Below are 20,708 nucleotides of genomic sequence, written 5' to 3' on the forward strand. Positions count from 1 at the left end.
CAGAGGATATTGGGGGGCCTGGAAGATATCTGGCCCAGAGTACAGAGCATGGAGTGCTCAGAGAGCTACAATTAGTTCTGCAAAGCTGAAAGTAGGAGTGGTAGAAGAGTCTGGAGAAGCAGACAGGGCAAGGTAGGGCAGGCCTGTATGCCATGTTGCAGATCTTCTCAGTGGAGAACCAATGGAGGATTTAAAGAGGGAGGAAACAGGGTTAATTTCACACACTAGAAAGATCACGCTGTGTGTACTATGGAGGATGGGTTGCAGGAAGAGAAGCTGGAGACCAGAGGGGAGGCAGCTGCAAATTTAGAGAGCTCCTAAGATTAGGAACTAGAACAAGGACAACCAAGGTAGGCATAGCCCTTGAAGAAACGCTCAGGGATGACTTGCCTGTGCCAAGCACCATACCGGGCTCTAGATTCACCCAAACAATTCACACATGGCCCCAACCCAGGAGTTGTCAGTCCAGTGATACAAATTTATACAGACTACAATGAGGGTACAAAGATGGGAATAATCTTACAGGAAGCAAAGCTGTTTTTCAATTAAGCCTGGAAGGATGGATAGGAGATAAACAGAGGAGATGAGGAAGTTTAAGAGATCTTTAAAGGTAGATTTCCAGGATCTAGAGAAGGATTGAGTGTGAGGGCTGGAGAGGGTGGGGTCAAGAACAATTCTTAAATTTCTTGCGAGGGCACACCTGAGCAGATGGTGGTATCCCCTTATAAACTGGGAACCCAGGAAGAAGGCGACTGTTCGGGGTATGTTGAGTTCAATGTTGGCCATGTGGGCATGCAGCGCCTTTGGGAGCTCCAGAGGATGTCCAGCAAGCAGCTGATGTGTTGGGAATCCTCTAATTATTACAGGACTAGGATGGGCTAGAGGCTGAGGGCGGGGGCGACTTTTAGGAGCATGCGGTGGGATTGCCCAAGGACTATCGGGAATTCCGACGAAGCGCCCACCTGGGCGCCGCTACCCCGGGACAGCCGCGCGAGAGGCGGATGCGGGAGCCGGGGCCGGTGTTGGGGGGCGTAAGGAGCCCGGCACTGAGAGGGGGCGGGTTAAAGGACCTTGTAGCCGCTAAATCCGGGGTGGGTAGGCTTTACGGGCGGTGGGAGGTACGTGGGGGCGGCCCCTGCTGCTAGCTACCGGAGCACAAGCCGCGGTTTCCTGGTCCCGGTCCGGCCGCCCCCACCCCCATCGTGAACTTTCACCCCTAGCGCGCGACGGCGGCAGATCACGTGATCAGGGCCAACATGGCCGCCGCCGCCGCTGGGAGCTGAAGTGCCGCCGCCGCCGGGCAGCCGGGGGGAATCCGCCCGCATCGCCGCCCTCGCCGGCCGCACGGCCGTAGGGCCCGGAGAGACGGAGGCCGGGGCTGGGGCGGCACCGCGCGGCGGCCACGGGGTCCCGTTAGAGTAGCCCCCGGCGGCTATGCCGAGAGCCCGGAGCGGCCGGCGGAGCAGGGGGGCCGGCGGGAGGGAGGAAGTAGGTTTGTTTACGGGCTGTTCGGGGCGGGGCAGGCCTGGTCGGGGGTCTGGAGCAGGGGCGGGGGCCAGGACTCCAGGCCGCGTCTGACGTTCTGTTCTCTTTTTTTGCATCTCCCCGCGATCTTCTCCCAGACCTTCCTGCGAGTGCGAGCCAACCGGCAGACCCGACTGAATGGTGAGTCCTGCCCGGCCCCTCCCTCCGCCCCACCCCCGGCCTCCTCCCTCCCTCACTGCCTGCAGCTCCTGGTTTGCCTGGGTCTCTTCGACTTTGGGGACCATTGGCTTCTTCGCAGTCACAGCGCCTGAATATGTGCAAACCAAGGCTGCCACCCTCAGTTTCCCCGTCTGTCTAATGGAGGTATGGTTCCCAGCTCTTGCCCAAACCTCTCTAAAGGCTTTGGAGAACCCTGGGGGGCAATAAGTGCTGGAGAATGAGGAACAAGCTACACAATTCCACTCGAGAGCTCAGCTTTGAATTTGCAAACTGCTGGGACCTCACTATACAAGCCGGCAGGGTGCTGAGGATGTTTTTCTTCCAGTTTTTAATCAGTGCCCAGTAGTGTGAATACAGCCTCTCTGCTGAGACTTGACAATGCAGTGAGATCTGGAGTTCCCACGGCAACAGGAACTAACTCATCCCAGGGCTCTTTGAGTTATCAGTCGGCCCACATTTCACAAAAGTGATCAGCGTGTGCTCGACAGCTCTTAGAGGCCTTCTCTGAAAGCAGGCCATGTATGCACTACCTGGCAGCCCCCCTTTCGGATTCAAACCTCTGGAGCATTCCTGTTCCCTGAACACAATTGAATGATCCTAGCTTTTTGTGCTGACTGGGGTGTGGTATCTGGGGGTTGGCTATAAGGGGTTTAGGGTCTCTACACCAGCTGGGAAGTGAATGAGGCCATGGGCATTCAAGATCCCCAACTCTTACAACTTGGTTTCTGCTGCCAGGCCAAGCCCCAGTCTGGAAAAGGGAGAACAGTCATGATGGGCTGACACCATGTTAAGCACCATTCTCATAACACCTCTGAGAGGAAAGTGTTGCACACCTTTTGTAAATAAGGAAACTGAGGCTCTGAGAGGTAAATTGTGATTTTCATTTAAAATCACATAGCTGACATGTAACTGAGCCATGTATGATCTGAATTTTATTCCCCACCAAAGCCTCTGCTTCTCCAATAATGCCATGCTGCCTCCTTGGCAAAGGCTTTGGCTCTCCTTACTCAGAGGTAACCTCTGGGTGGAAAGTAAAAACTTACCCAATCACAATTTAGTAAGCTTCGTTCAAGACTGAGAAGATGAATGGCAAGGGAAAAACCAAACCTGTCTTGCTTATCTGAGAATTTCCAGATGAAGCCCAGTCCATCAAGGTGCTTTCCTGGAACTACAAGGGATCATCTGCTGGCCTAGGTGTCCTGGGCAAGGACAGCATCCAATATCATGCCCTACTTGACCGTTCTGTGAGATTCATTTCCTTATTTAATCATTGAACAGTCCTTTATTACCTAGGAAGACACTCTCTTGGACTCTAGGCAAGGTAAATGAGGAAACTTTGTGTCGACACACTGTTCCATACTAGGCTTCTAGAATTCTCAGGGTCCCCTGCTCAATGCATTTTCTGATGTCTCACATCCCTTCTCCATCTAGGGCCCTGGCTCTAGAGTGTCAAGGCTGAGAATCCAAGGGTTAGGGGCAGCCAAAGTGAAGGGATCTGTATCTTTGTCCGCAGAGTCAAGTAGGGCACCAGAACACAGTCATGTCTCCTGTAGTGAAAACATAGGAAATTGAAGAGATGGATTGGGCTATAGGCCAAGGTTTCTCAAACTCCATGCTCAATTCTGGTGGGATGGTGGCTTTCCTTTTGGTTTGGATCTTTCTAGTGCCGCTACGTTTTGAAAGTTGGAGTAGCTCCCTCACTTAAACCCACAACAGGCAGAAGGAGCTGGGGCCCTAGCGCACTCATTGGGATCAATCTTTGTGGATGCCACTCAGCTGGGGGGACCCTTGGAACAGGAGAGCATTCTAGCCTAGTTGCCTATCTTGCCTTTGCCACTTTTTAGCTACTTGGACAAGTGTCTTGATCTCTCTAAGCTTCAGGTCTCTTCATCTGTTAAAATGACATAACACAACCTAGCTTTAGGATATAGAAGTAATTGAGCTACCTTGTGTAAGGTTCTTGGCTCTGAACCTAACACATGGTAGAAACTCTTCAGTTATAACATACCAACTCTAATCTCTGTTCCCCTCCCTAGTCTGCATTCATGAGCTTCCCATCAGGGTCAGTGTCTGTGTTCTTCCTGGCCCTGCAGTGGGGAACCTTTCCCTCTTTGGCTGGCTCCTCTTCCCCCTACGCCCTTCACCCCCATCAGTCTGGTCGTAGGGTGGCCATCTCTGATCCTGCTGTTACATCTGGGAGGGACTAGAGGGAACAGAGTCCCTTGTTTTGACCCTTTCCTGCTTCGGTGACAGGAGGGCTGCAGAGAGGGATTAGTGAGCTAATTAGAAATGATTGCATCTCTCAGCATTAATTAGCAGTGCTGTGGGCTTGCAGTATGCACTTTGGAACTGAGCCCCCTGCGGGACAACATGGCAGACAGCCCTCTGCCTCTGGGGCCTGCCAGCCCCTCTGAACTGATTAGAAATGATGGAACAGGTTTGGGTAGGCACAGTAAGGGCTACCCTTTCAAGGTACCCTGAGTCCTCTGACCTGCCCACCCAAGGTGTAATCCAGACCCTCTTACATTTATGCTGGGCCTCAGTCTCCTTTCCTATAAAATGGAACCAGTGAACATCAGAGAAATTCTTCCTGGGGAGATTCTAGGTAAGATGCTGGGAGCTGTATTCCAGCCTCTTGGCCTAGGAACAAAAGAGGTTTTAGCTGATGAGTGAACAGCAGACCAGATCAAGCCCCTGAAGGGACCTTGGGTTCTAACCAAGAGATACTCTTTAGAGTTATATTTCTTGACACCAAAAGAGCTCGTGGTCTTGGCCTTCTGGAGGATACCTGGCAACATCGAGATCTTTGCCCATTGGACTCTTATTGAGCACTGCAGATAGAAAGGCATGGGTTGATGTTGCATCATCTATGGCCAAAGAGTAGTCACTTCCCTGGCCTAGCACCGGCGTCCTTCCCAGGTGCTCTTGGCAAAACTTAGTCCCCAAAGGAGCAGGATGTGGTGCAAGATGAGGGCCAGAACAGGTACTCAACAAAAGGGCTAATGGCTGGCAGGAGATCAGGATGTGTCAGCTCCGCTGGGAGCTACAGTGACCATCTGCCTGTTCTATGCTTTGTTTTCGGTTCCTCCGTGCAGCTCGGATTGGGAAAATGAAACGGAGGAAGCAAGATGAAGGGCAGGTATGTCCCCTGTGCAACCGCCCCCTGGCAGGATCGGAGCAGGAGATGAGTAGGCATGTGGAGCATTGCCTTTCTAAGGTAGAGGGGCCGTCACCACCCACCTTCCTTCCCTCTCTTCCCCAACACTAGCTGCTGACTGCCCCTAAATCTGTGGGCTCTTGGGGTCTCCATGTGGTCTCAGCAGCTTCTTCCCCTCTGTTCTTTGCTCTCCTCCTTTGCTTTTACTCTCACTGACCCCGACCCCCACCCCCACCCCTTGGGCTCCAGTGGAAAATTATTGGGAAGAGGCCTAGGTCTTTGACCTCCAGATTGGTTTGTTTCAAAGGAGCCCTAGAGCTGGGAGCCCATCTGGCACTGCAGCTGGGCCTAGGGCTGTGCCTTCCTTGCAGACTCCGGGGAGCAAGTAGGGATGGCCTGGGCCCAGCATGATCCTGCTCTGCTCTTCACAGAGGGAAGGTTCCTGCATGGCTGAGGATGATGCCGTGGACATCGAGCATGAGAACAGCAACCGCTTTGAGGAGTATGAGTGGTGTGGGCAGAAACGGATACGGGCCACCAGTCTCCTGGAAGGTGGCTTCCGAGGTACAAGCAGCTGACACCTAGGCGGTGGCACTCTGATGCCAGGCCTCTGCTAGGTATCCATCTGTTGGGAGCTGAGAGGCCAGGGCTGGTGGCTGGTCATCCATTCCACCACGTGGGACTGCTGCTGGTGTGGCTCCTTTGTGACCGTGCTGCCTGCCTGTGATGTGCATATTAAAATGGATGTATTTGGGTGGGGAAATGGAATTGTGAGGCTACAAGCTAGGAGTGACGAGGGGGGCTCTCAGCCTCGGGTGATGCATTGAAGGTGACAGCCAAGCCGCGTTAGCACCTGCATAAAATATTAAAGGGACGGTTATGCATTTATCACTCCATCCCTCTTAAGGCTGATAAATGAGAATCCAGCAACCTGCTGTACACCTCCAGCACTGGGGGCCCTGAGGGCTTCCAGGCAAACACATTGGATTTTCCTCCTCCTCCTCCTCAGCCCTATGTCAGGGAAATCAGTTACAGAGGAGAGAGTGAGTTATGGCAAAATTTGACCTCCCATGAGCTTCATTGGTGAATCTAATTTTAGCTCTGATCCCATCCCTTCTCCCTGGGTGCCCTCTGCCCTAAAGCAAAAGGGGCCTGGGCCCAGCTGCTCCCTGCCTCCCTTGGGCTCTCCCCACTTGCTGCAGAGGAGTCTGCAGGGCTCCACCCATCTCCAGTGCCTGCCCAGCTCCTTAGAGGGATATGGCTTGGCATCCCTCACCAGGTCAGACAGCAGAATTGGTTGGGTGCCCGGGATCAGTGTCCTCTTGTCAAACCTCCCAGCCTTGGGCAGGGGAAAGGGAGCTGTCTGCCTCCTGGCCTCCAGCTCTTCTCTTTCTGTGCATGAGCACAGCTGGCACTGCAGCTTGTGGTCATTAAGTGAGCCAATCTGCTTCCCGTCTGCCTCCGTTCTCTGGGCAACACCCTTGGGAGTACCACTGTGCATGGTCCCTGGGGAATCTCACAGCAGCTGAGAAGAGGGTCTCTGCTTCCTTGGGGCCAGCCTGCCTGGGCTGGTGCTGAGAGTGGTCTCTGCAGTGCCATCCAGTGCAGACTGGCTCTATGAGGGCGCTAAGAGCCCAGATGGGACATTATGCCTCTGGGCTCTCACATTGCCCCTGCATTTGGAGGCAAGCCAAAATGGAAATCAGGAAGGTTAGACCAAACTGCTTCCCTGAGCCTGAGCTGGAGAGTGTTAATTTGCCATTTCATTCTGGTCCTGTACTGGAGTGTTAGAGTTTCTGAGGCCCTGAAAGAATGAGCAGCAGAGCCCACAATCATCCCCTGTCCCGTGAATTGTACACACAGGTGTCTGGTGGCCCATGCAGGGTCAGTTCCAGGATGCGGCTCTGGGTTAGCTCTGTTGGCGGCTGCAACTATTCACATCCTCCATTGCAGTGGCAACTTCTTAGTCGGGTTTCTTGGCACAGACCTCGACCTGATGGCTTCTGAGCACCAGACAGGGCTTAAGGGGGATAAAGCTGTGTAGGGCCTGCTGATTTGACAAAGCATTTCCCCCGCGCTGGGATGCACTTGCGGAGCAGTGTGAGGGGCTCTTAGGCCCTGGGCGGGTATCAGTTTTCCCTGAGTGTTTACACTGTGAGGTTGTTCCTTTCAAGAATTCCTGAGGGGAGTTCAAAGGGGGCTTTTCTTTGAGCGATTTGGAGAGCGAGCATGAGAGTGAGACTTGAAGAGGGAACAGGGGCCGGAGGTGCCTTTATCTGCAGAGAATTGCTCCAGCTTTCCTGATAGAAGCTGCTGCCGCCTCTTAAACAGCTTAGTGCAGTCAAAAGACAGGCAGACTTGAAAGGCTGTTTTACAGCGAGATCAGCGGGGGCCACGAGGCAGAGAGAGGGGTGCAGTGGAGCGGAGGAGGCTGAGGCTCCTCAGTGGGGGGGCTATCAAAGGGAGGCCCTGGCTGATCCTGACTGCCTCTGCCCCCAAAACCTGTCTGCAAAAGCTGGCCATCTGTCAGCCTACCCTCCCTGGCCAGGACTGATAGGCCCAACTCTTGGGGGGTTGGGTGTGGCCCCGCCAGGCGGGCTGGTGTCAGTGCAGCGCATTGATCGCCCGCCGGGCGGGCCGGGCCGCAAGCCGGGCAGCACGTGCTTAATGTGATTGAAAGGCAGTTAAAATGGCGGTGACCTTTTCAGGAGGAATTAGATTGCCTGCCAAGACCGGTTAGAGGGAGTGATAACGCCAGCTGAAGAAGCTGCCCAGCCGACTTCAGAGAGAGGGAGGCAGAGGCAGGATGAGCAGGCGAGCAGCGAGGCCCATTTAAGCTGCGCTGTGCGTGCTGACAGAACAGAGATTGCTGTCCTTGTTAGATATGAAAGAAGTGAGGAATTGCAGATAAGTTCCTGTATCCGATCACCCCCATCCCTCCTCCCAGACTGGGGCCACTTCGTCATCCTCAGCGAAGCTTCCCACCAGGCCCACTGGGAGCTGGTCTGGTGGATCAGACTGGTTACCGTGAATGTAAAATGCTATGGGAGGCAGCGAACAAGCAAGAGTTTTGGTGAAGACACTTGGCTGAGGGGACAGCTCTTAAAGCTGGGGACCTGTGGTTACTGAGGGGGAGGCCCAAATATCTCAGGCCTGGGAGTGCTTGGCGTTGGTATTTTAGGACAAAATGAAGGACCAGGTAGAATGGGAGAGCACTGAGATAGGTCCAGCTGGAAGGAGATTTTGAAAACAGAAATAGGTAAGTATTTTAAGAGAGTAAGGTGGAAGTAATTGTTGCTATCTGTGAGGCCCTCTGACCTTCCCAGTTCTAGGAGAAATGCTTAAGCTGTTAATTGTCCTCTCAGAACTACAGATTTTCTAACCTTCTATTGCAGTTTGCATAGAGGCAGCACACAGAGCCTAGGGCTTCACCAGCCTTCCCCTGAAAGAGATCAGTGGTTAGGAGAAAAAGATGCTCTTCTAGGGCACCATGCCAGACCTGGGCAGAGCAGGGGGCTTCTAGGCTAGAGAAGCAGGCCACAGACAAAAGCTAATTATACATCCCTGAGACAAACCTGCCCCTACATATCGTCAAAGGAGGTATGTGGCGAATGAGCCCAAACCTTTCCTCTCATTTCCTACATCCAGCTTCTGGGTCCTGGAGGAGAGGCCTGTGGTGTTGAGCCTTTGTCCCTCCCCTGTTCGGTTGCCATCAAGAGTTCACCCAGCTGGATTTGGGAGCCCAGACTTCAACATATCTGGAAGGGACAGGCTAGACAGAGGACATGGGAATGATCGTTTTCAAATAAGGTGGTAATGATGTGGTGGGCACAAAAGTGGTGAGAGGGATGAATTTCCCAGGAGGCTATACAGGAAATGGAAGGTGTCTGCAGCTGCATCTTTAAGCCCTAGAGGTGAACTCATTGCTAGAATCCAGCATGAAGCCCCTTTGAATCAAACAGGTGGAGTGGGTGGTGGAGAGGGAGGGTGCTAAGACACTGCAGGGTTTCTGCCCGCCCAGATCCTGCCCTAAGGACTGCATCTTTCTTGAGTTCCTGTCTTAGATGTAGGCTGGTTCCAAGTAGCCTGGGATGAGAAATCATGGAGAGAACAGGCAGAGCAGCTTTGGCACAAATCTTTTAACCAGCTGTTTCTGGATCAAACTTCAGCACCAGATTATAAGCAAGGGAGTGAGAGATGTTAATGGTCCAAGGACGTGGGCACATAGGCCTTGCCCTAGCCGCTGCCTCCTTTGTTGTGTTGGTTCTCAAAAGATGGGAGTCCCAGATGCTAAAGGTGTCCTTCAGTGCAGCGCTGCTCCTGGTCCAGCCAGTGACAGGTGTTGGAACAACACACTGCTAGAGGCCGTCTTGGAATGGAGAGAGTTAGGGCTGCAGCCTTCTAACTCCCCACCACCTTTAGCTATCACTGTCGCCTGTTGGGAGGGGCGAGGAGAGGTGGCAAGGAGCAAGGCACCTTCTGTCCCCTGTGGCAACTGACGGGATTTAATCGCCTTTTGGAACACAATTGTTAAGCTGGGACACAGGGAGTGCAGGCAGAAGGAGCAAGTATCAATGGTTTTAAACGGCGTCTGTCTCTATGCGCTTCTCCTGACGTGAGGCAGTGAAACGCGTTATCGAGGAGGCCCGGAAAGTGGCTAAGTGCGTTTGACACACGCCAACTCCCTGCCTCCACACTGGATAATTGCATTGTCAACTGTTCAGCGAGGTGGCAGGTGACACTGCAGGCCGATTGATTGTCCCGCATCGCAGCTCCCCAGACTGTCAGCTCCCCAATCGATGGCGTTTACACAAGACACCGTAACTGCATCTGTAACTAATTCCAGTGTAAAACTCTCCGGAAGCTGCTGCCCCTGCCCTCCGCGTTGGAGAGCACAGGCCTCTGGAGGGCCCCAGGACTTTCCTTTCTCCCTGCCTCTGGTTTTGTTGGGAGCAGCAGGTGAGGAAATCAATGGCTCCTTTTCTGTGGCTTCAGGTTCCAGGACGTTACTGCCCCCAGTAAACGGGCATCTCCAGTTTCTCAATCGATCACCTGATCAATTGATTAAATTAACACTGATTTTTTTTTCCCCCCTTCTCAATGACCCAGGAAGAAATGAGTTTATGGGAGAAGGGTCGTTTTTATAAAATTTAGACTTGCATATTATTTCTGCACTTAATCCTCTCCCTTTCTGTTGCTAAGTATTCACTGGGAGGAGAAGGATTTTTTGCACTGCCCACCCCACCAGACTGGGCAACTCTAGCACCCACTCTGCTGGGCATCATTGACTGTCAGGCTTAGTTTGCCTGTGGGGGCGGCCCAGCCGTTTATGCCACTTTATGGGGGGGGCAGTACTATAGTAAGAAGGCCTCCCTGGTGATTGATAGGTACTCTGGGCCATTTCTGGGGTCCTGGGGGCTGAGTTCCCTCCCTGGATAGCAGCAGCAGGAGTGGCAGCTTGCCTGTTGTCCCTGGAGCTACACAGAAGAGGAGCCAGAGACTTGGAAAGGAGCTCTCTGTGCCATCTTGCCTCTGAGTACTGGCTTGGGATATTCCAGCAGCTGAGAACATAAAATGACTGTGGAGCCTTCCTCTCCAAGTGTGTGGGGGGGGGGCAAGCTGGCGGGGGCGCTGTCTGCATAAAACGGCTTTATGGCCGTTTCTTTTTATTATGATTCTGCCAGAAGTCAGCAAGTGACATTTCATTAAGAAAATAAAGTTTAATGTGCTGGGAAAGAGGTTGGAGCAGGCTGGGGCAGCAAAAGAGTGAAATTGGCGGCGGCAGCCTTCTGAACACCTGTGGGGGTAGGAGGAGGTTCCCAACATCTGTCTCGGCTGGGAAATGGGGTCAGGGTCAGGGTAAACTGCTCAGACCAGAGGCAGAGAGGCCTTTTCCTTGGCAAACATGGTGTGTTGTGCTGTCCATCCTGCCTGCCTGGTCAGAGGAACAGAAGGCTGCTGCCTAGCTGGGAGTTGGGTCTGATGGGGAAGGCTGTGTCCTGAGAGGCTTCTCTAGGCCACCAGCTAACCAGGACCGAATAGAACAGTGTTGCCAGTGTTTCGCCAGTACTGCTGGGGCATGCTGTGTGGCACCTGCCATGGGCCTGGCTGGCTCTGCTGAGATCACAACAGTGAGTCAGACTTGGGACCCTTGCAGCTCTCAATCTAGTGGGGGACAATGACAATACATGGTAATAAATGTGATCTTGGAGTTGCACAGGAGTCTGGGTGGACACCAAGGAAGGGACACTTATGTGTAAGTACCTGGGGAAGTCTCATCCACCACCCCCCCAGAACACTTTGAGGATAGGGATCAGATGTTGAAGCTCTACGTTCTCAACACCGAGCAATAGGATTAGCTCAATAGAGATTGAAAGTATGGTGTTGAGGCGAGAGTTCCTTCCATCAGCAAGAATCTGCAGAGCAGCTACTCTGTGTAGGCATTGTGAGTTAATGGTAGCAGGCAGGGTTGAGCTAAGTCAGACTTGCCAAATGAGCAGGCATTTGTTTTGTAGACCAGAGGGGAGAAGGTTCTAAGCAAAGAGAACAGGCGCTACAAAGGTGCAGAGGCATGAGAAAGCAGATAAGATTTAGGAGACCACAGTGGCTGTGTTCATTGGGCCAGGCATGGTAGGCAGTAAGACTGCAGAGGAAGAAACTTCAGGCCACAGGGCTGCTTTATATATTGAGAAGCTGGGACTTTTCCTGACAGTTTTGGAGTGCCCTGTTTTCTCTGCTTTGCTATGGGAGCTATATTGGGCTCAGGAGAGGTACCAGCGTTCTCTGCTTTCCTTTTTGCCCATCCACAAGGCAGGGCAGGATGAGCAGGCTGAGCAGAGGATGTGAGGCTGGCTGCTGAGTGGCATGTACTTGGGGGAGGGGGTTGGCAGGGCTCGGGGGGCGCAGGCTGTAAGTGAACCTGATAGCTACATTCTGATTGATGGCGGAGTTTGTCTCCCAAACTGTCAGAGGGTTTATAGAGGTGCCACTCACCCACAAGGCAGGAATTGCTTGTCAGGACACCTGGCCGTGAACAGGAGACAGAGCTGTAACTTGGTGTTTTCTCAGCTTAATGACCCTGCTGCTGACCTGCCTGCTGCCTCAAGTGTGTCGGTGCCTCCAGGGAGGGGGCAAATGAGGACTGTCAGGGAAGGGGTGGAGCCCAGGCAGTGCCCAGCCTCTTTTTCTCACTGGTGCTTCTTACCTCTGACATAGGCGATATCTTTGTGAGACCCGAGGGGTAGAAGGGAGGAGGAGGAAAGGAACAGGAAGAAAGTGCTTTTCAGGGCTTGAAAGATGGAGAACGTTCCATATGGAGTAAATAGCATGAGCAAAAGTCTTAAGAGCAGGATGTGCAGGGTATGTTTGGAACACAGTAAGTAGCCTCCATGTCCATGTGCATCAGGCTTACAGAGTGGAGGGCGAGAAGTAGGTGCTCCTAGATCTTTGTGGATCTGGCTGAGGGGCCTGGACTCAGTTGTATGTGCAGTGGGGAGCCATAGATAATTTTGGAGTGGGAGGGCGGTCAGAACTATATGATAAGCAGGAAGAGAGAACAGATAAGAGACTTGAGGACCCATTACAAGACTTATCCTAATGAGACTATAACAACCTGAGTAGAAAGAAGGTTGGATAGGAAGAAATTTCTAAGCTCATCTGGTGGAACCCTGAGCTGCTTCCTCTCTCCTTCAAGGATTTCCTTGCTGATCCCACTCGCCACAGAGGCCATCGTTTTCTTTTGTCCCTGGCAGAGCTGCTAGCTAGTGAGGTGTGGTCTGAGACCCACTGGGAGGAAGTGTGGTGCTGGGGGACCAGCTCTGTGGCCCCTGACCCTGGGCTGTCAGGAAGGATGGTCCTGAAAGCCAGATCACCTGGCAAGTGAGCAGGCCTGGTGTGGCCTCAGCAGCTCACCCCTCCCCATGAGCCAAGAGTCTGCTCGTGGCTGTGCCAAATGCATCTCAAAGGGGTCGGCCGCCTGCCTAGCCCTGGGCCTGGCCTCAGCTCAGCCTGGTTGCCTTCGTGAACTGCTTTGAGAAGCAGGTGTGCATGCCTATCCTCCCTCGTCTGTCCCTTCCTAATCCCTTTATAACTGCACTTGTCCAGGAATCTGGACTGAGTGAGGTGGAGATGAATAATTAATGTCAGGCGCTTCAGACACCAAATATTTGAACAGCTGCCTGTTGTTTTTGCTGGCAAGGACCTAGCGACCAAAATCGGGATGTTGGCTGGGGGTCCCACTCTATGACTGTGATTGGCCTTAGCCAGCCTGTTCTCCCCTCTGCTGGACTTATCAGGCTGGACGGTGGGACATAGGGGAGCCCAGGTCCTCCCCTGTGAAATCCCTAGACCTGAATCTTCCTGTCCTCTTCCTGGTCTTCGTAGATCTGGAAGACAGGTGGATAGCAGGCCTGGGGCTGGGTGTCTCCTGAGGACCTGACATAGTGTATGAATGGGCTAGTTTATGAGCAGAGACCACTTGGAGCTGCGTTTGCGTGCAGTGGCAGAGAAGGATGGGATATGCAGAGTAAAGGGACTGAAATGTCAGTGTTGGGGGCACCAAAGTATCTGGCTTTATATATCTGAGGCCCAAGTTTCTGTGTGGGCCTTATGTGGCTCCAGACCTGACCCCTACCTAGAGGCAACAGCAGCACCGTTGGCCTAGTCTTGTTGGTCCCTGGCCCTCCTCACACCCTGCTTTCCACAGGCTCTGGCTTCGTCATGTGCAGCGGCAAAGAGAACCCGGACAGTGATGCTGACTTGGATGTGGATGGGGATGACACTCTGGAATATGGGAAGCCACAGTATCCTTGGGCCACTCTGGGGCAAGGTGGGGCTGGTGGGGCAGGCCAAAGGGAATGAGAAAAGTAGCCAGCACCTCTGGTACTTGCCCACACCCACCCCAGGCTGGAGTCTCGGCTTTGGCCGGGGGGAGCTTTCCTGAGGATTCAACCCTCACGGCCTGCTGCAAACTGGGATCCGTTGTCCTTGACCACCATGCCAGATACACAGAGGCTGATGTCATCCCCTGCACAGGCGAGGAGCCCGGTGAAGCCAAGGAGAGAGAGGCACTCCGGGGCGCGGTCCTAAAGCAAGTGTGGGCACAGGCTTGGGTGGGTGGGAGACAGGAGGGGTAGGAAGCCCTGAGGCAGGGGTCAGCCCAGTACCCACCCTCAGGGCTGTCCTGCCTGCCAGAGGCTTCACTTTCTTCTTTCTCCTTCCTTTCCTCCAGTGGTGGCCCTCCCAGCACACGCATCACACCTGAGTTCTCTAAATGGGCCAGTGACGGTAAGTCCTGACCCAGGTTAGGAGTAATGGGGGAGAAGGGGCATCCCTAGGTGGTGGTGACTGACTCAAGCCCAACCCTCACCTGTGCTGCCCAGTCTGGCCGGAGTATGAGTTGCCCCTCTGTCCCAGCAGAGATGCCATCCACCAGCAATGGTGAAAGCAGCAAGCAGGAGGCCATGCAGAAGACCTGCAAGAATAGCGACATAGAGAAGTGAGTGCGGTTGGCCAGGAGGGGGGCCCCTTGGGATGGCAGTTCGGTGGGAGGGATGGGGCCCTTTGCTAGCAGGAAGGCCTGCTGCCAGGGCTGCTGGCCTCCCAAGTGCAGCTTAGTCCTGCTGCCCTGGGCACACAGCCGGCAGTGGAGCCCAGCTGGTGCTAAGCGTGACTCTGTGAATTGATCACTGGGCCACAGCCCCAGGAGCCTTGGCGGAGGGAGGAGCAGTCCGCCTGCCTGCCCGCTGCGGCGGCCTCCGCCCGGGGAATGTGATGTATGGCCGCCCAGCCCAGCCGGCACACTTGATTCATCTCCAGTTTCTGTTTCTTAATCGGGAGCTAAATTGGTTTCATTTTTCTTGTCCCGGGTGGCGCTCGCAGTGGGTTTTAGGCAGGAGCATTGGGTCTCATCACTTGTGGTAGGAATTTTTGGCCTGGGTTCTCTGGCAGAGGAAAAGAGGATCCATTAGCATTTCACCCAGGGCTGGGCAGCCCTTGGCCTGGATCTCCTGGAGCCACAAGGATTTGTTGTCAGCTGGACATCTCACTGCCTTTCCAGAAGCCCAAGCAAGGCCAGTTCTGGCCCCAGAAAGTGGCATTGTCCAGTCTAGACTGCCTGGAGCTGCTGCCGTTGGCCATTGCTTAACTCCTGTACCCACACCTCCCTCTGACTGGAGGCTAGGTTGCCTGGGGTTAAAAGGCAGCCTCTTCATTCCAGGGCCAGTGTTCCATCTTGCCTCCTGCCAGGAGAGTGGATTGCAGGCCAGTGCAGGGCTGGGTCGGTGGCCCAGGGTCACCTCCCATTTGTTTCCCTCCATTTTGTGTTGTCATAAATTCATTCCAGCCCGTTGTGGTTGATCAGTTTATCTCGGCCGGGGCCGCGAGTGCTGCTGGCATGATGTATGGGCCGCGGCGCAGGGCCCGGCTGCCCATGAATCACCGCAGCTGCTCCGTGTCAGCGCCGGAGCGGGCCGTACGGGTTCGGCGCAACCAGCTTGTGGGGGGGGGGAATGACGTATGGATGTTTATTTAATAATTCTCTCCTACTCCAGCTGAGCGGGGCGGGTGGGGTTGTAAGGGGCGCCCACCCTCGTCTGGAGGGGCTGCTCATAAATCAGAAAGACAAGATCATTAATCAGGGATGGCGCCCGAGGGGGAGGTGGGGGCCAGAGCCAGTGGCCATCCATGAAGGTACTACCCACCCAAGACTGGGGAAGTCAGGATTTCTGTCCCACCTGTGTAGGCAAAGGCTCCAGTAGGCAGGGATCTCTGGGATGAGTTGGGGGACTGGCTCAGTCATGTACAGAGATCTCCGGTGGATCTGGATCTGCTGAGCTTAGGGCCCTTCAGTCCCCATGACTTCCCTCCTCGTCCAGAGTATGGGTTCCTGCCCTAGATGTGTTTCACAGCCCGGGGAAGGGGAAAGACAGGATACCATGGCTTCCTCTAAGACTCTTTTCACCCCATGCCCTGGAGGGGCTCAGGACCAGCCTGGGTCAGGGACTGGAGGATTGGGTATTTCATCAGAGCAAAGATTAGAGGCCAGGTGCGTGCTGAGCAAATCCTGGATAGGTGGGCTCTGGAGTTGGGAATTGGCCCTCCATGTGGCCTTGGAGTTCTTGGAGATTGAGTGGGGAATGGAGCTGTTCAGGTGCTTGCGAGGAGGGAGCCGGTGGTAAAGGATTCCAGGGCCAGAAAGTTGACTAGAAGCTCCCAGGGAGTCAGCCAGTACCAGTGGAACTGGTGTCAGAGCCTTTCTTGGTGTCCCTGGAGAGAGGCAAGGCAGAGAGAATTGTGGACGCATGGTGTGATGGATCTAGAGTGTCGCTGATACGGGGACACAGCCACTAGGGAGTCATGTTCAGTGTTGCTGCTAGCACCCTAAAAGGAAAAGGTCAGACTGAAGTGTGTCGCTGCCCATGACATATCACCACTACCCTCCCTGCACCCCGTTATCACTTGCGTCGTACAGTGACAGACCACCTGTAATCTTGTCCCCTAAGCTGGCAGAACAGGCCCCCCCAGGAGATTGTCCTTGTTCACACCACACGTCACTTGTGATGCCACCTGTGCCCCCCTGTTCCAGTCTTTGCTTCCTGAGTGAGTACAGCTTTGGAACCTCAGCTCTTGTGTACACCCCTCTTGAGCATCCTCAACAGCTTCCCGTCGCCCACGAGATAAACTTCAGTTCTTAATTGTGGCATTTGCGGTCCTCTTGTACGTAATTTTTTCACCCTAGCACCTTCTACTCACCTACACGTGAGCCTTCCAGCTGGGCCGGGCTCTTGGCCTCTTGGCCTCTTGACCTCTTGGCCTTTGTATCTGCTATTCCCTTAGCCTGGAGACCCCCTCGTCCCGGGCGGAGGCAGTATGGAGTAATGGTTAGTCACACAGTCACCTGTCGACATGGAGTCAGTCTGCCGGGTTTGAATCCCATCTCCCTCACTCTGGAAACCTTGGGCAAGCTGCTTAATTTTTCTGTGCTTTAGTTTCTTCATATATAAAATGGGAATATTAGAATCTTCTCATGGGGTTTTTGTGAGGGGGAAATAAGATAATAATTATCAATCTCTCTGTATAATCCCTGGCATTTAGTAAGTGCTTAATAAATTTTAACTATTTTACTTGTATTATCGTCCTTATTACTCCCTAAGGCTTGTCTCCAGTCCCATCTTTCCAACTCTTCCAGGAAGCATTCTTCTCTCTCTCTGAGCTCCCGTGGGTCCTGTTCACTTGTTTTAGGAGGGTAGGCGGGATCCGTGAGATAGCCCTAGCTACTCTCTGTTCAGCAATGCAGGCCAAAGTCTTGGAAACCTTGGAGGGACCTTCTGGTGCAGGGCGTGAACAGCAGGCTGAGGACTACCTGGGCATCTGGTGTGCCTAGGAATAAATAACAAGGAGTCCTTGAGGTGGGCCAGACCAGTGGCAAAGGGACCCAAATTTTGTCCAGTCCCTACATCTTTTGCCCTTTCCCTGGAGGTTGGACTGGCCCTTTCTTCAGCAAGTGTTACTCATGCTTATATACCTGAAGCAGGGCTGACGTGCAGGCAGCCTGCCCTCAGGGAATGCGGTCTAGCTGGGGTCACAGAGACCTTTGCAGTGACATTGCTAGGGCGGAGGTCAGCACAGGGAGCTCTAGGAGCTCCTAGTGGTGGTGCTGCCTTGGAGGGTTGGAAAAGGCTTCTGGGAGGAGGTAAGAACTAAACTAGTCCTGAATGTCACGGCAGAGCTAGTGAGTTAGGAGGTGACAGGATCTAGAGGAAATAGGGTGCAGAGAAGCCGAAGGAGTGAAAAGGGTGGTGTGTGTGGTGACAGTAGTTTTGTGTGGATGGAGCATAAAATACGGGGCAGGGTGTGGCTGGCTAGGGCTGGGCCAAGGAAGAGTGTAGTCAGTAAAGCTTCACTCTGAAGGAGACTTTGAAAGGTTGGAAGTAAATATGATCAGATGTGCTGTTCGAATGCAAAGTCTTCCAGGTGATGGGAGAAGGGGATGGACATGAGGGGCCTGGAGGCAGAGGCTATTTGGAAGGTTAGTGGAGTAATCCAGAGAGTCCAGTGGGAAGGGTGAAGTCGAGACATTCCAGATAGATGAGGAGAGAGAAGGCAGAGTTGGGGGTGACCGAGGAGTGGTTGAGAATGGTTCCCAGGTATCTGGTTTAGCAATGCATCGGGATGGAGGGGGAGGAACAGGGGGTGAGGAGTTTAGCTCTGGAATGCTGAGTTGCAGGTGATGGGCTACTGGGGAAGGGGGCAGGCAAGGATGTCTAGGGGACCTTGATGTATGTGGTTCTGGATTTCAAGGGACGTGTGGGCTGGAGGTTCAGATTGGGAATGCCAGCCTGCTGCTCAACTGTGCCGTCCTCTTCACAGAATCACTGAAGATTCAGCTGTGACCACGTTTGAGGCCCTGAAGGCTCGGGTCAGGGAGCTTGAACGGCAGCTATCGCGTGGGGACCGTTACAAATGCCTCATCTGCATGGTGAGTAGGAAGGAACCCAGGGGTGCACTTAGGCTTCCATGTCCTCTGGGGTTTGGAGAGGTCTCTGCACTGTGAGGGGTGGGCCTGCCTCAGAGTGACCCCTCTCTGCCCACCTCCTCCCTAGGACTCGTACTCGATGCCCCTAACGTCCATCCAGTGTTGGCACGTGCACTGCGAGGAGTGCTGGCTACGGACCCTGGTGAGGTGGCATGGGGGTCGGGAGTGGGTGGCTGTCCATGCTTGTTTGAGCCTGCTTGGGGGGACGCGGGGAACAAGGGAGAACAGAGTAGAGAACAGAGCCAGAATATTTACCCCAAGCTCACCACATTCTCTCCTCCCCCATTGCAGGTTTATTAAATCCTCCCCCTCCCCTGCACCGTCCCCCCCCCCCCAGGCCCACTGCACCACACATACTGGTGAGACCCCAGGTCAGGAGGAGGCTGGCTGTGGGTAAGCAGGACCAGGGCCCCGCCCCTCCCCCTCCCATTACTAAGCTCCTTCTGCTCCTACCCCTGTTCTTCGCTCAGGAGCAGCCATTAAAATGTCGCCCGGAGACAGCAATAAAAGGCTCGGACGTGGGCTCTGTGTCCTGATCAAAGGCCGCGTGTAATCTCGTTAGGGCCGCGGCAGCCACAGCTGGACCCAGCCTTGTTCTCATTACCGGGGCTCCCGCTGCGGGGCTGGCCAGGCGGTTTGATCCTGGCGTCCCCCCAACACAAGAGCGTGCCTGCCTGCTCACAGAGGCCGCCCATGCATCCCCAGTCTGGGCCGACAGGACCAAGGTCCCGGCACACGCCGGTGCAGAGAGACACGGCTGCAGGCCCAGGTGTCCACATGCGCAAACATGCGGCACATTGTGTGTAACCAAAGCCCTCCCTGTTCTCCCTGCAGGGTGCCAAGAAGCTCTGCCCTCAGTGCAACACGATCACAGCACCCGGAGACCTGCGGAGGATCTACTTGTGAGCTAGCTACCCCAGGCAGGCCTTGCCTCGAGCAGCCCCACCTGCCCCCAGCCTCTGTGACAGTGACCCTCTCCCCTTGTACATACTTGCACACAGGTTCCCCAATGTACATACATGCACATACATGCGTGTGCGCACACACACACATATACACACACAGGACTCTGGAGCCAGAGTAGAGGCTGAGGCCCAGGCACTACCTGCTGGCTCCCACCAAGTTTGGGGGCCATACCTGTTCCGGGGTGGGGCAGGGAGGTGAGGGTGGGGGGAGTAGCGGGGCTAGGCTCCTGAGATCCAGCCCCCAGACTGACGGACAGACAGACATGCAAACACCAGACTGAAGCACATGTAATATAGACCGTGTATGTTTACAATGTTGTGTATAAATGGGACAACTCCCCTCCCTCCTCCCCATGGCCTCCCACTTTGGTTGTATGATTTTCTTCTTTTTTGAAAAACCCCTGGAAGCAGTGTCCCCTTTAGGGCTGGCTGGGGGCTCGGCCCATCCACCTCTTGGGGTGCCTGCCTCTTCCTCGCCCGTGGTGTCCCTTCCCTCTCCCATGTGCTCGGTGTTCAGTGGTGTATATTTCTTCTCCCAGACATGGGGCACATGCCCCGAGGGACATGATCCTCTCCTTAGTCTTAGCTCATGGGGCTCTTTATAAGGAGTTCGGGGTGGGGGCAGGAAGTGGGACTGAGCCGAAGCAGAGGCTGAAGTTGGGGCAGGATGAGGGTGCTCCTGGCTGCCCAGCTTCCGCTGAGAACCTTTCCTGGGATTAGAGCTGCTGCTCCCAGGGAAAAAGTGTCTCCCTCACCCCTCACGTGGGCCCCATGGTGTGATACTGTGTCTGTATATTCTATACAAAGGTACTTGTCCTTTCCCTTTGTAAACTACATTTGACATGGATTAAACCAATATGAACAGCTGCTGCCTGTGTGTAAATATGTGAGGGGGGAGCTGATAGCAGTGAGGGGAGGTGGACTGAGGCAGTTAAGGGGTTAATTCCTGGCAGCAATACGGGGGAAAGGGCTTAGCTATAGGTGTGTGAAGCTGGGCAGGGTTGGTCTGCTCAGGGGCCCTGGAGCATTGGGCTGGGGTGGGGCTGGGGACCTGGGCTCCTGACTATTGATGGGTAGGGGCTCTAGGTTAATTCCTTATCGATGCAGAATCGTCAGCTCATTAATCACAGAAGAGGTCAGAGCTTGGGGGTACAGAGGGGATGCAAGCTGTATCCCCCAACCTAGGGCAGAAGCAGCTGAGCTTGGGTGAAAACACAAGCCCCAGGCTTCTATCCCTTTCTGGTCCCTGAAACATACCTGGGATCACTCCTGGGCTTTTGTTCTATTCTCCATCCCAGTGACCAACAGCCCAGTGTAGCTAGTGCCTAGATCCATCCTCAAATCGAAA

At 54.1% G+C, this 20,708-nt stretch overlaps 1 protein-coding gene across 6 annotated transcripts in view; it reads left to right on the forward strand.

The window, feature by feature from the left end:
* Positions 1–20,228, forward strand: part of RNF220 (ring finger protein 220) — a 222,745-nt gene extending 202,517 nt beyond the window's left edge. For 3 of the 6 annotated variants that reach the window (XM_069479850.1, XM_069479849.1, XM_069479851.1), the window contains exons 6-15: positions 1,623–1,665; positions 4,800–4,843; positions 5,293–5,425; positions 13,566–13,662; positions 13,863–13,949; positions 14,091–14,146; positions 14,279–14,357; positions 18,230–18,338; positions 18,463–18,537; positions 19,230–20,228. In XM_069479850.1, coding sequence (XP_069335951.1) covers positions 1,623–1,665; positions 4,800–4,843; positions 5,293–5,425; positions 13,566–13,662; positions 13,863–13,949; positions 14,091–14,146; positions 14,279–14,357; positions 18,230–18,338; positions 18,463–18,537; positions 19,230–19,301 — 795 coding nt within the window. In that variant the 3' untranslated portion in view covers positions 19,302–20,228. Of the gene's footprint in view, positions 1–1,247; positions 1,489–1,622; positions 1,666–4,799; positions 4,922–5,292; positions 5,426–13,565; positions 13,663–13,862; positions 13,950–14,090; positions 14,147–14,278; positions 14,358–18,229; positions 18,339–18,462; positions 18,538–19,229 lie in introns of those variants that run through there. The other 3 variants (XM_069479847.1, XM_069479848.1, XM_069479852.1) reach the window with 2 other exon arrangements.
* The last annotated feature ends 480 nt before the right edge of the window (positions 20,229–20,708 follow it).

The sequence above is a fragment of the Eulemur rufifrons genome, chromosome 8, assembly GCF_041146395.1.
Source record: "Eulemur rufifrons isolate Redbay chromosome 8, OSU_ERuf_1, whole genome shotgun sequence".
In the NCBI taxonomy this organism is placed as follows: Eukaryota; Metazoa; Chordata; class Mammalia; order Primates; family Lemuridae; genus Eulemur; species Eulemur rufifrons.